The sequence below is a fragment of the Hydractinia symbiolongicarpus genome, chromosome 9 (assembly GCF_029227915.1).
Source record: "Hydractinia symbiolongicarpus strain clone_291-10 chromosome 9, HSymV2.1, whole genome shotgun sequence".
Classification (NCBI taxonomy): Eukaryota; Metazoa; Cnidaria; class Hydrozoa; order Anthoathecata; family Hydractiniidae; genus Hydractinia; species Hydractinia symbiolongicarpus.
The window spans coordinates 25,639,738-25,654,293 of record NC_079883.1 but is presented as its reverse complement, the minus strand read 5'-3'; the positions used below and the strand labels follow the sequence as shown (position 1 = coordinate 25,654,293).

Here is a 14,556-nt window from a genome sequence, read left to right as displayed (position 1 = left end):
GTTCTATAATTTTTTACACTAGCGGAAGAAAAAGTTTTATTAAAATTGTGAGTGGTTTATTGTTTATCTATTTTTTAAATGACTAAAGTGACAATACGCAAATCTTCTTCAAATAAAGCAAATCCCTTAAATCTATCTAGGTTAACGTCTGAGTGACAAGGTCAAAGATAGGGATAAAATAAAAAAAAACTCCCCAATTGTATCAAATTACTTCTAGACACAATGATTAATCGGAATTGAAGACTTTCAACTTATTTTTAAGCTTCTTGTACAAATTTGAACAAATCTCAAAAAAAACAAATGCAGTTTTTTGACTGTTTTTAAATATTGCAAGGTTTAACAGGTTGGCCAGATGGACAGCGTTTGAAATTTGTCGCATTCTCTACCACAACAAAATAATCAACGTCGGGGCTCACAAAGGACCAGCAATTCGTGAAAGATGGTCATGTTAATGTCAGCAACAATTAGTGTATTTTAGGAATTTGGATTTAACAAAGAAAACTAAGATATTAAGACCTAAAAGTAACATAAGATCTCAAGCAACGTGCAAATATAATTTAGCGGTAGAATAACTAGAACTAATTGTTTGAGTTTTTCTCAAAGTTCTTTTTTTAGAAACATTCTCTGCGGTTTTACTTACAGGTTGTTATTCAGTACATTTTCAGGTTTAACAGTGATTCCAGGAAAAAATAATTTATAATAGAATTATGTCATTTCAAAGCAGAAAAATCAGACCACATCTCCCACTCTAATTTATGTGAGAAACTCCCCTCCCAAAATTGCATATTTTTTTACCCCTACCAATTATTATAAACAATTTCGTCGACTTGAATATCTACTTTCTTACTATACCTCGGTGGTTAAATGGTGAAAAGTGACTTCGTACCTACTAATTGAAGCATTTACGTCCCTGCTTGAACCTTGTTTGAAATGACGAAGGTATGAAAAGTTCTAAGTATTTGAAAAGAAAACTTTTAAGTAGAGACAAGCCTCTGTTGACTATAAAGATATGACCATCGGACTCTATGGAAAATCATAGAGATGTTATATCTCTACGGGAAATTTAAAAAGAGAAGAATCGTTTTCGGTAAAAATTTTATGTACAGAAAAAAACATGTTCTCTACAAATAAAGTAATTTTGATCAAACACGGGTTCATATGGAAAATTCCATCTCACCTTGGCTGGCTCGCTTTCTATGTAACCACATGAATTTTTTATAAGATTTACTGAAACATGGCGAAATCTCGCCTAAGTGAAGCAGCCCGGTCAACCGAACCCGCTAGCCTCCATATAAGCAGCCCCTTAGAATAAAAGACTGAAGTGAGGTGTCAAAATTCAAAGCTTTAAGGTCAATCCTTATAAGAAAATAGTAGTTTTTTATTTTAAATATAATACAAGAAATGACAGCGAAGTAAACCCAACTCTGTAGCTTCTAGCATAATATTCAAAATTTTCGTATTTTCTCTAACCCAATAACATCTGCATTTTTTTGACGCTGTTCTGTCTTATTCTATCTGTACCATACGTTATAAACGGTACCTGACAGATTTGATGCAAGTTGTTGATATTCTCATTGTGTTTTCTTCTAATTTGTGTCAATTTTCTGTACAACAATATGACTGCTTCTACAAGAAACGTGTTTCCCATGGTCCTTGTTAATCTTTCGTACCTTTATGGCCTTGTTTGTTAATTAAAAGATTGGTTAATCTTAAGTCATATGACGACACCATGACTCGTTCTTTTGGCCTTCCTGGGTGTAATTCCCCTTGCTTCTGACCCCTTGCCTTCTTTTGTTAACCGTTGTTGTATATCGGATCGGAAGATGTTCTTGTCGCTTTAACTGGAAAAACTGATGGTTTTGACAAGATATTATTACAGCTAATATGGTGGTTGCAATGGTATAAGGATTAAATCTGTATGAAAGTATTGATTTTAAAAAACTTGTACAGCAAAAATAGTCGGGCAGCCACAGCCATTAACCTTCAGCAATTCCAGGGCTGCAAACTCCATTATTTAGGATAAAGTTAAAAGTATTGATCATTTCCACACTTAACCGTAGGGGGACTTCTAGCCTTATTTTTAAGTGTCTACAAAAAAGCAAAATAATCTCGCCTTAGTTGCTATTTTTTAGATTTTTATTTAATATCAGGATGGTTCTTGATCTGCTGTAAACAATTTAAACCTCACTCAACGGGTTGAGTGCACAAATTTACAAGAGTTTCGAATAAATAGTGTTGTTAATACTCCGTGCTCGTAAAAAATGACAAATTTGGGTGCAAATTAATTATTGAATGGTCCCTATTGAATTTACATAAAATGTACGCATACGCATAATTTGCACGCTTGCTTGCAGTGCAGAATCCAAAAAGAAACTTTGTTTCCAAAATCTTCGAAATCGGGAAGCAACGCAATCATTCTCTTGCATGAAACTTTACCAACAATGCTAAAATAGCAGGTGTATATTAAACAGAATTGCGCAGTGAAGAGTGGCGGCATTGCGGAAGAGTGTTCAGCCTTAAGCAAGGGAAAGGGTTCTAACAACAATGCCACTGTGTGCAATCTTCTAATTGCAGCAGGATTATCCATAGGCAACTAAAATCAAAATATTAATATCAAAGATGTTATCCAGCTTGCTTAAAAATATATCCATGCGTCAAATAAGTAAAAATAATAACAAAAAAAATTTACACATTGCTATGCAAGAAAAAAATACAAATTTTCTTTTTCCTTTACACAGAAAAAGTACATGTAGCAACTTGAAAAAAACAGTGGCATCCATTGACGTGTTTTTTTGGTGTCATTTCTATTGTCGGTGTTGTTCACGGCATACACGACACCTTTTATGGCAACGGTGACGTCATTTCAAGATATTGCCGACATAACTAAAAATTTAGATAATCTCCAAGAGCGTTTGTATTCAACAACAACTACATACATACAAACACACTTCTTCAAGACGGTATAATAGTTCACTTTGTGATTCAAAACAAATTTGTCGTTCATTATTTATCTGCAGTGAGCTTCGAAACATAGTCAGGAACATAACGGCAACATAAATACAATACTAACATTCCTGGTATAAAACCCAGACCAACAATTAAAGATGCTTTTTTAGATAGATCGTCGTGTGGGTCGGGCGATGCCGTCGTGTTCGGTGTCGTCATTAAAGTTATTGTTGGAGATTCAGTAGTTGTTGTCAAATTGGTCGAGTTTGTAGAAGATGAGCTAGGAATAGCATCTAAATAAGAACAAAGTATATATAATATGACGATGACGATTTAAGCGGCATTATCACAGTTATTTAGGCAGTGGAATTGAAACCTATCGCCTTGACTTTAGCTAAAAACCAACATTATGCAACGTTTTTTATCAGCATATGCATTTTAAACAAAATAGATGAACCGGAAATAGACAGAATAGTAGATAAACCAAAAATTGTCACGTTAGAGAGAGTACTTCCGATAAGATTTAACTGCTAGTATTTTGAGAGTTTTTTACAACTTTGCCTCCACTGTACGAATAACAATATATATAATCATATTTGATTCGTTTGTGGAAACTGTTACACATCAAGAGCATTTTTGTGGTTGGGTATAACAACGCGGTGTTGATCTGATAACGTTAAATAATAATAACATTTTTAGGATCGAATAATATAGAAATTATCATGTCATGAACAAGCGAATTTATTCTAGGCTACGTTTCAACAGCTACAGCTATCATCGACAGGCAATGTTCGTAATCATCTTGGACTATTTATTATCTTATCAACTAATAAATAAGCCAAGAATAATTACAATCATTGCCTGTCGATGATAGCTGTAGCTGTTGAAACGTAGTCTAGAATAAACTCGCTTGTTCATGACATGATAATATCTTTATTATTCAAACACAATGGCTGAACAGACCAGTGTTAACTTTTAAAACATTTTTATCTTCATTTTTTAACATATTTTATATCATATCACATATAATTTAAAATTATGGGATATTCGAGTTTGAAAAACCAATTTTAACCGATGTTATAATATTATCCTGCGTAGTAACACTTCGATTCATTATTTTCTAAATGAAAACAGTACCACAGTAAGTGCATTTGTTTGGCCCTCCAAACAAATTGAGTGCCACTGCAAGGGCAAATCATGGTTTTGCACGGGGAATAATAGCACCTCTAGATTATTGAAAAACAAATTGAAATTGAATAGAATCAGTGTAACGATAGATTGTAAAAATGCGAGGAAACGGTATTGATATTTTTATGTAGAAAAAACACCTTTTAAAAAATATTAGGCGATAAGCTCCGGCATCTCCTCCAAGCTACGCTTCCTACGGCACAGGAAAGTGTTGTCTTTTGAAAGAAAATGCATGACAAGCTTTATTATTTTTTGAAGTTACTTTTGGCATTATTTTCTACAAAAAACACAAATCATCGTGCCACAGTTGCTGTTTTTAGATTTTCATTTAATATCAGGATGGCACATAATCTCCTGTAAATAATTAAAACAGCATGCCAGAGCAATGAAAGCACAAATTTACAATAGTTTCAAGACAGATTATGTTAATACTTTATTAACACAAACTTTTATAGTGTCAATATAACTTTGGCAAGTATAACAATAACGTGATATATAAAGTAGTTAAATATCTCACACACAATGCTGTAACACGATAAAAACCATATATATGAGAAAACTTTCCTTTTTATTTATAATAACCTTCTGGGTTCAGCTTATTCTTTATATTTGGAGGTTTAATTTGGTTATCTTCTATCTTTTATCACAAACTCTAAGTTCTGAAGCCTTTTAATTAGTGTATAAAACTTTAGAAATTTGTTTATCAGGTAGAAGATATCTAGCCAGTGAGATTATGTCCTCAGTTTTAAAGGGCTTATTAAGTGGTCTGACCCCAAATACACCCCAAATACAGTTATAATGTCAATCAATTCCTGAATCATCAAAAAAAGAGGAAATAAAATAAATTGTTAAGTGCTGGATAGATGGACAGATGTATGGGAACTAGAAATTTTTTTACACTTTTCTGTAAAACAACAATAAACGTATATAACTTAATTTAATAAACGTACGTACCGAGACATGACATTGATATAACCAACAATATTATTCCACATAGCATTCTTATTTTATGGAATGATACACTCCAAAATGTCTTTTTCATTATTAAATCGTCAACTATAAAGTTTGTCTTCTCACTAGTTTATAAAGTAAAACTCAAATGCAAGAAAAAACATTAAGAACACGTCTACCACAAACTGTGTTTTAATTATCTTACTGAGCAATTTAAAATTTACAAAACTTTTCACGTAATGTTATTAAAACAATGCAACAGCTACCATCTTTAATCACAAGCGTATTAAAATACAATCGAAATTTTATTACCGACGTTAGATTTTTTAAATTAGTGATATATTTTAAACACACAAATCTCAATAACACTGAATGGACTGAATACATTTAAAAGAACAGATTTCTTTCAACTTTGTTTTTGTTGACAAAATTTTATAAATATTGCGATTAACTTTGCCGTTTATGTAAACATTAGCTAATTCTGAGACGTCACAGAGTGGTTAGCTAGCTTTGTCTGCTCAAACCCAAAGCATCACACTTCTGTATTCATCACTCTATATAAAACTTAAAACTAAAATTTTATTTCTATAAGCAACTATGCCTTGTATAAAACATAACATTTTAATTAGATTTATTATTTACAATCTCTTTTTCATTAATGATTTATGATCAACTTGCAGCTGAACTTATTCATGGTGGCCTAAAAAGGGTCTAAGTTTGCGTAAAAAGTCCAGTGTTTACTTTATTTCGACCTCGAATTGTGTTGTTCGGGACAATTAAGCTAGAAAGGATTAATAAAACTATTAACGGCGGCTAGGCTAGTTTCGAAACCCAAGACTTTTTCTAGCAGAAATTTATAAAAGATAATTTCGTAATAATAGCAATACGTAAAAAAAGTTAAAAATAATTTGAGAAGAAAAAGTTAAGGCTTGTATAAACCCTGTTTATATAAATTACGTCATTCTGTGACGTACAAAAATGACAACCAATTAAATCCTTGTTTTAACACAACAAAACCGTTGCTATGATACAAGATCAATCATTGTTTTCCGTCACGTCAATGCGACAAAACGCTATTCGCAACAATAATAAAGTTTATCATTTAAAGTATGAAATCATTAGTAGATAGGCGTGTCATCTGAATGTGTCAGGTGATGTCAACAAAGTTTGACACACCCTATGTCAAATTAATGATAAAAATCATGCATAGTCTAACTTTCTAAGAATATTTAAAAACAAATTTAGAATCTTAAACGAATTGACTGTTTCTAAAAGTTACTTAAAACAAAAATAGTCCCCTATTTGACGCCTCTACGTCTACTGCACAGAAGCAGAAGTAACATGGTTACCGCCTGATAACGTGCTTGATGAAGGAGATGTCCATGAGGAACTTTGTAATTAATAATCTTAATTGTAAGCATATTGCTAATTTAGCTAGCCTTCTGATTGGTTAACGCTGAGAGAGAATTCAACTTTTTGCAACTTGACACTTCCTGTTTTCACCTAATGGAGATTTAACTTAGACAATACATTTTATATAAGAAACCGCTATATAAAAAACTGACTACTCGGCTTTCAAAAAATTAAGAAAATTTTAGTGCAAATGTAAAATTTTCAAAGAAGAAATTTTTTGGCGAAAATATTGAGGAGGTTATTCAGACAAATCGGAAGTGTACCTAAAAATTCACGCTTTCAACGGCGGAGAAAACATCTTTTAGATGGTGATTAAAAAGGCGATAAAGCATATTATGTCTTATTTTCTTGTACATATGTCGATAAAAATTAAGAAACCTGTTAGGAAACTTTTCCTAGTAAAATGACCTAGAATTTTAAGAATCTTTTCCAAATTGACAGTTTCCATGGTTCCTTTAGACAAAACACATGTGCGTATGTTTTTGAGCATCTCAACAGGAAACTTTTCAACCTCGTCTTTCGGGACAATTTCTTCCCCACGGTGCTTCTTTTTATTTTTAGCGAACTTTTAGCGGCTACGGTAATTGGTGCAGGGGTGGAGCTTGAAATCTCCGGCAGAAAAAAAGGACGGTCAAAAATGTTGTAAACACAAATCAAAGTTTGTAAAATGAATATGCAAAGTGGTATGAGTAATGCTGTAAATAACTCATTGGGTCTGAATAACTCTCTGAATAACTTTCTGAATAACTTTCTACAACGTAAATATTCACTAGAAAACTTTGAACTTTAGCTAATTTTTACCTTTTCTTTCTGTGTTATCAAACTATGAAGAAATTTTTAAACTACACTACTTAAAAATGCAAGTGGAACACAATCTTAATCTACGCATACTTTACGATAAAAATAAATGTAACTTTATGTTCTTTTTTGATAAATATATAAACCACGTTTTCCGTCCTCCGCCAACAAGCCGCCATTTTTTTATATTTGTGCCTTGATTTATTTGCCTCGTTTGTGGTCACAGCTGCATTAATTAAAAAGCTACCCTAAATTATAATTTTTCACATTGTGCGTTCGGCCACAGTTCTTACGACTATGGTTCAGCCAATCATCATCATCCCAAGTAAGATATAGTCCCTATTTAGTCCAGGTTTTTTCTAACATATATCATGACCGGGGGTTTATAAAAATGAGACAAATTTTGTTGAATTAAAAAAGGACAATGGTTGTTTTTTTAAGATTTGCTTTATCAGCAATTTCTACACCTTCTGATTGGACAAAAGTATTATCTTTTCTCGATTTCAAATACAAGTTGAAATATTTCTACTCACTTTCGTAGAAGAAAAAAAAAGAAAAATTCTAGAATTTACAAATTAAAAACTAGAAGAAAATTAGAAATTACCAATGCGCATGCTTAAAATGTTTTCTGCTCAAATTTTTTTGAGCAAAATGTGGCGTGAATCAACCCTTTTTTAGCGGTAAATAAAACATCGGGTCAGATCAGCATTACAATTAAAAATATGCATCAATGTCAAAAGGTAAAAAAAAATTCTGACCAAGAGATTGGTTGGCAACAAGTTATTTTAAACATTTGTACTTCGTCACAACCTCGATCCCAGGGCTTTTTTTCTCTTTGTGATATAAGGGACGCCGCCTCGTAATAAAAAAGAGACAAAGAGCCCGGGGGTCGAGGTTGCTTATTAACAGATCTACACAACGTTTATCAATTCAAAACTAAATAAAATCACAACCTAAATAGCATATAATCTCATCCCCAAACATTCCCGTGGCATGTCGTGGAAAGTAATAAGCAGGGCTGAAGTAGACGTTCCATTTTTTTTAGTAACAAAATTGCAAGGAGAATGACAGCTGTAATTATATTAGTATAAATATTATCATTTTAAATCATCATTTAATTACATTATTGAACATGGCAACGTCACCGGCCCCAAATCAACTTCCGGGACACCATTTCGAATTCCAGCACCAAATTTAACTCCAGCTCGTACCGCAAAGGGACCAGCCTGTGCTTCTCCAGCATGTGCTCCAAAGCTTCCTCCTGTATACTTCCATGAGACTCCGGTTTCGGCTCCGGCACCTGGTCCTTGGGCACTAACTTGTGCAAATGGAATATTAGAAAGGCCTGCATCAACTTTTGCTGTCGTCACCGAGGCACCTTAATAACAAGTGAAATAATTATTTTTTTATAACCATAACTTAATAAGCATGTACACGCTAGGGCATAGTGAAAAATAAGCATATGGTAACATCGGGCTTTTCCCACTTGCACAGGATCGGCATTTCCAGCATTTTTTTCCTGACTAATTCAAATCGTGCATTCATTAGGAAATAACACAGATAACAATGCCAATGGTTTGGAAATAAATAACCCTACACGGCAAAAGAACAACGGATTCTCATTATACTACAGGCAGGGGAATCCTAGAAATGGCTGTGTTAGTACGATAAGCAAAGGCGAAAGTGCTGGAAGTTGACAGGCTGCTTGATACCTGCTGATAGGTCATTAAGAAGAACTTGGTAATTATAGCGTTCCCTTATCAGCTATCATTGACCCAGCCGGTTTTTTTTGATAAATAGAAAATCACTCTGACGTTGAACCAGCCGAACTGGATCCAGATGCCGTTGATGTTAATTTCGAAATTGGTGTAAATGGCCTTTTGATAAATGCACTGATGATGCACTTTGGCCCTGATAAAAATGACGGAGAAAGAAACGCTTTTCACTTAATTGACAATCACTGTAATATTTAGGACTACTTTCAACTTTAAGCAGCTCTTTATCATATTATCATCTTTATTATATTACTTTTTCATAAGCTAAAATAGCGTACTTTGTCTTGCTCACCAAAATCTACTCGGTTAATTTTTTTTACATAGCATGTCGCAAGCATAATCTCAGCCTTTTTACAAGTTAGGATTAAACACACACGAGCCTGATTTCAAAAATTGTGTAGGCTTATGAAATATATAAAAAGATTAACACATTCGGTAGGAAAGACAAAGCGTATAAATAAACAAAATGATAAACTGTCTTAATTTCAAAGTGTTGAAATATTTTGCATTGTAAACAGACCTGCATAGGCTCCAAGATGCGCCAATCCAACGCCTGCATTAGCTTGTGCTTCTGCAGTAACCGCTCTTGCACTAGCCTCGATAACATGTTCAACAAGAGCAGCACTTGCGCTAGCTTCAGCACCATTTGCGCTAGCAAATGCTTGTGCACCCAACGGTGTAGCCATAGCTCCTGTGCTTGCATTACCGGCTTTTGCTTCGGCTGCAGCAGATAGAACTTTCAGTTTAGCAAGCTCAGTAACAGAAACCTATAAGAAATACAACTACTCACACTCGCATTCTAATTCTTCAGTCATTCTGTATCAAGAGTCTTAAACCCAAGATATAAGTATTCTCCATAGTTATTCGAAAATTATGAAAGAATTTACTGGTGGTTATAAGCAAGGGTTTGGAAAATGTACTAGCAGTGAATAATTTCCTGGAAAGAATTACCCAAGTTTAGCATTTTCTGAAAATTTAGAGTTGTTTAAGCAAAACTCAAGCGGTCAAGACAATGCTTTTAGGCTCATCTGTATTAAGCCTAAGATAAACGAATGCAACGTTTGATAAAATCACGTCTAAGGCATATTGCACTACACTGTTTCTTTGGTGCAAGAATTACATAAATCGGCCCAACCCTTAAATTATTCATCATAAATTAGCCTAAATATTCTTAAATGATTCTTAAATACCTGCAAAGTTTTGTAAAGGAAATATAAAGAACAAAATTTCGTTTTAAACAACTTGAACAACAAAAACTTCTAGCTAGCAAAAGGAACTAATCAGATTACATATTAAACGACGCACACCTCAACCATCTCGATGTCATCCTCTCGGATATAGTCCTCCGTATCATCATTAAAGGTCATATGATATTTTTTAAGGTGGTCGTTGTAGTAGTTGATCTTTCTGGAGTTCTCATATAGAACTTTCATTCGCCGTCCACAATAAGGTGCATCTGATTACATAGTCTGAGCCTCAGGGTGATTCTTAAAAAAATTCTTAAATTTTAAAGATTTTGAGCCTCGTGATTGTTATAAAAAGAATTCTTACGAAAAAGAAACAGCGTATGTTATGCAAACAGCACAATGCACCATAAATTACATAAGTTGTGATGTATATTTATTGATAAATAGAAAAAAATAGACTATCCATAGTTCTGATCAAGATCAAAGAAGTTTATGTCAATGCAACATCCCGCAATAACAGTTCAATCCGCGCGCGCCACATGTAATGCTGCACAATATTTGGTTTGCCATAAGCTTTAACTACAGCTTAACTATTCCTTTTATCTGTTTCTTATAAACAAGAAAAGTTTTAGCTAGACTATGGTCTTTTGAATTGATAAATTAAACAAACTTAAGTTACTTTCACAACTTTTTATTAAGATCAATTTTCATTATCAACAATTTTGCTCCCTCTTGATATAAGAGAAACTTCAGATACGAAATCAAATATGCTACACAAACCTGGGTGTCTGCTTTAGCCGCACTGGTGTCTGCGCAGGCTGCATATCCTATACCATTCCGAATCAACATGGTTTCCCCGGCCCTGGCAACTCCCATTGTCATTCCAGCGGCGCTTCCTTGAATTCCTTGTTTCTTTAAACTTTTTTCATCTGGTTGTGTTTTTTCCCACTTTCCTTCATTCTTGACGTATAGCGTTTCTTTTTTGCAATTTTGGTAATGTTTATACTGCTTGTCTTTGCCGCTCCATTTGTTTGAAGAAACTGGAAACTCACATTCAGACTCAGAGTCTGTCGAGGACATTTTTTTTGTAAGAAAAACACTTTATGCTTTTTTATGCGGCTTTTTTCTCTTGTTCCTTTTAAAGTAGCTGTTAAAACTCGTAGAACTATTCAGGAAATTTTTAAATGTTTGAGATATAATTCCAAACACTTGTTTAGCACAACAGTATGTCAAATGTCGTGTTGTCTTATCAAATACGACAAAACATGCTAATTTCATGCTTTTCCAAGTATATGCTCAGGGAAAATCCATGTTTGTAACTTTCTTTCTCGTTTTATCAAAAAGTGATGCATAATTTCTGACCAGTTTTCTCAGTTTATTTTTGACTTTTACTATGTGTTTTTTGATATTTTTTTAAGGAGGTAAAAAACAAAGAATAACTAACAAGGCAACTGTAAAACATGTAGGCTACAATTATTTAAAAGAAAACTTTTGTTAACTGTTAATTTGAAGGTCATAAATTTCTGTTTAAAAGGACAAAACAATAATAAAAAATAAAAACAAAAATAAAAATATTTTTTTATTTATTGATTTAAATGATAGATTTATATTGTAAGGCGTGCGGTTTATTGAAATTTCTTGTTTTTTAACGCTAATTTTGAACGTGCCTATCATCCCATCATGAATTCAGAGAAAAGGTGTCAGACGTCACAAAATGTTCCATGAATTCATATAAAACGTTTAGGACACCACAGAATGTACGCATGCGCATACAGAATGTGTCGCTTCAAGTTTTGTAAAGCATGGTTGGAATTTCATTGTGATGACGTATAACGTCCAGGTTAGCAAAATCTTCTTATCTTATCTAGTTTCAGATGCGATAAGAATTTATGAATTAATAAAAAAAATGAGGTTGGTGACGTCCTGGAATTTTTACGAACCTATAGAGATAATTTAAGACGTCACAGATGTTCTGCCAATTCGCAATACCGCAGTAATAACCCCTTCTCTTTAACACGTACTTTCCCATTCCCGAGATATATTGCTTTTAACCTCACCCCCCTCCTGTTTGGTCTGGGTCTTCTTAAACATAATATGACCAGGGCCAGATTCCGCTCCCTCACCCCCGTCTACAACTTTTGATAGACTTTTTCAAATCCAATTAAACTTGGCGCGCTTGTAGTTAGGTCATAGCAGGAACAAAATAGCAGGAATATTTTTTTGATTATCTCAGCACTTTTTCTGTAATGTCATCGGAAGTTTGAAATTTGTCCAAAATTATAATGAAACGTGTGTTAACATTCTGTGTAAAGTTTTTGACAACAAATAAAAGTTATTTTGCACATTGTTTGACTTTTACATAATTCACATTGAAAATCCAAAATTGCCCGAAAATCCGTTTTTTGGGTAAATTAAAAAAATCGGGAAATCGGGTTATTCACGTTAAATAATAGACTCATTTGCATAAACACTCTCTTGTTTTTTATACTATAACCCGTATTCTCTATTGGATTTATCCAAACGCTACCGACTACCCGTATCCTGTCTCATAGCTGTGTTACTGACACACGAAATGCGATATATAAAGGACGGACGACCCTGCTGATTTATCCACGTGTTACTGGCTAGTCTCTTATATTAGTACCCGTACTCTGTCTCTAAGCAATCTTATGTGCTGCGAACACACGAAAAAGCAAATAAAAATATTAAAAGGACGATGTGTAAAAGACAGGCAAGCCCATGGATATATCCACGATCTACCGACATGTCAGAATGATCTCATTACTTCATGCCAACAGGCGAACGAAAGTGCAGTAAATACAAAACGCGGAAAATATGTGCAACAGGAAATTTTATATTAATTAATACCTGTTTTCTGTTTGTCGGTAGAAGGTCGTGTTAAACACTCACGAAATCTTTAAGCTGTAATTAACAATTCCAGTTTTTTTTCGCGCGTAGTAAGCCAAGCATAAAGTCCGATTTTTATAAATAATCAATCTAAATACTTTTCAGCCTCGAAATGCCAGCAAAGAAGTTTGCAGCAAACAGAGCTTCTAGGTGATATGTTCAGATTTCGAGGTCTCTTTTTAACCTTTTTATTTATAGGTATAATTTTTCTTTGTATTTTTTTCTCATATTAGGATGTTTACGTGTTTTAGCCAAATAAATTTTAAACCAATGTTAAGATTTTGACTACAATCGTACATCATTATGGCATAATCGAGGTTATATGCCAGCTTTTGGTTAGAGTTTTTGGTTAGAGTTTTTTGTTTACATTATTGGTACATATAAATGCATTTTATCCTAGCCAAATGCATTCTTTCTTTTTTTGTTATCTCTACCTACAAACTTACCCTAGAAGTTGGAAGCAGCGGATACAAATTTGTGTTTGTGCTTATAAGCAAACTGCTACAAAATTCCCTTACGTTTTTATGCTTAGCTAAATGTAGCTGGGTTCACCATAGCTTTTAGAATTTCCTGGGAACTCTATTTTGTGAGATAAAAATGTCGCTATCATATTTGCTATGACGTCACATCGGCACGCTGTGGCCTGTGTGCATCGCTGTAAACACTAATGTTTGAGACATGGTTTTTCATACTCAAAGCTCACCTTGCTGTCGCTATTTATTTGTTTTAACATTTACATAAATTTACTTTCCAAAATAAAAATTGCAACGCCAGGCAGAAAATCTGGTTTTTTATTTAAATTTAATTTTAGCTTTAACTTTTGGGGGAACTTTATTACACAAGTTAGAAAATGTTGTTTTAGCTGGACGAGATAACGACAAGCTATTGTAATTTTATTTAAACCGAGTTTGCGAGAAAATTATTTTTAAAGAAAGACCTTGCACCAAAAAGGGCGCACAGCTGTAATCGCCCCATACGGATGTATGACATTGTTTACCTATACTAAGCGCTCATTCCAGTGTTATTCACGATGAACTTTCACGGAAAATTATTCCACAAAATAAGAAGCCGCCCGACTGTTTTTGATATGACGTAGGAAAATAGAAATACAGATGACGGGGGTAACAACATGTTGTATAGTCTGTATATTCATTTTACCTGGAACTGCAGGACAGTTATTTTTTGAACAATATGTTACACCTGAAATGATGTATCGTTGAAAAACTCTTCTGAACTTACAACGCACCGTAGACAAGTACTAAAGAGCTAACCTAGAGGTGTGGCACGAATTACCTGCGCTTAATTGCGCAACTGAGTCTCTGAATATGCGACAAGCCGTATACCTGTAAACGCTTCAACAGGTTATGTGAAAACAAGTCACTTATAGTGGA

At 33.8% G+C, this 14,556-nt stretch overlaps 2 protein-coding genes across 3 annotated transcripts; both read right to left on the bottom strand.

Annotated features, from left to right (window-relative positions):
- Positions 1-2,613: 2,613 nt before the first annotated feature.
- Positions 2,614-5,441, bottom strand: LOC130657726 (uncharacterized). The gene is made up of 2 exons (XM_057460736.1): positions 5,089-5,441; positions 2,614-3,239 (listed from the first exon to the last, which is right to left on the bottom strand). Exons 1-2 carry the CDS (start codon positions 5,174-5,176, stop codon positions 3,004-3,006), a joined length of 324 nt encoding a protein of 107 aa, XP_057316719.1. The 5' UTR covers positions 5,177-5,441; the 3' UTR covers positions 2,614-3,003.
- Positions 5,442-8,373: 2,932 nt separating this feature from the next.
- Positions 8,374-11,516, bottom strand: LOC130657724 (uncharacterized). 2 transcript variants are annotated; one of them, XM_057460735.1, is made up of 4 exons: positions 11,039-11,179; positions 10,379-10,558; positions 9,592-9,838; positions 8,374-8,674 (listed from the first exon to the last, which is right to left on the bottom strand). In XM_057460735.1, the coding sequence occupies exons 2-4, from the start codon at positions 10,502-10,504 to the stop codon at positions 8,415-8,417; spliced, it is 633 nt and encodes a 210-aa protein (XP_057316718.1). In that variant the 5' UTR covers positions 10,505-10,558; positions 11,039-11,179; the 3' UTR covers positions 8,374-8,414. The 2 variants fall into 2 exon arrangements, with proteins under 2 accessions (XP_057316718.1, XP_057316717.1); XM_057460734.1 differs by lacking the exon at positions 10,379-10,558 and having other exon boundaries at positions 11,039-11,516.
- Between the last annotated feature and the right edge of the window lie 3,040 nt (positions 11,517-14,556).

Excerpts from the sequence above, each read along its gene's own strand:
- LOC130657726 (XM_057460736.1), bottom strand. The coding sequence starts at position 5,176 with ATGAAAAAGACATTTTGGAGTGTATCATTCCATAAAATAAGAATGCTA. Across the intron at positions 3,240-5,088 it reads TATATCAATGTCATGTCTCG|ATGCTATTCCTAGCTCATCT; the intron begins GTACGTACGTTT and ends GTTCTTATTTAG.
- LOC130657724 (XM_057460734.1), bottom strand. The coding sequence starts at position 11,338 with ATGTCCTCGACAGACTCTGAGTCTGAATGTGAGTTTCCAGTTTCTTCA. Across the intron at positions 9,839-11,038 it reads CGGCTAAAGCAGACACCCAG|GTTTCTGTTACTGAGCTTGC; the intron begins GTTTGTGTAGCA and ends TATTTCTTATAG. Across the intron at positions 8,675-9,591 it reads GCATCTTGGAGCCTATGCAG|GTGCCTCGGTGACGACAGCA; the intron begins GTCTGTTTACAA and ends CTTGTTATTAAG.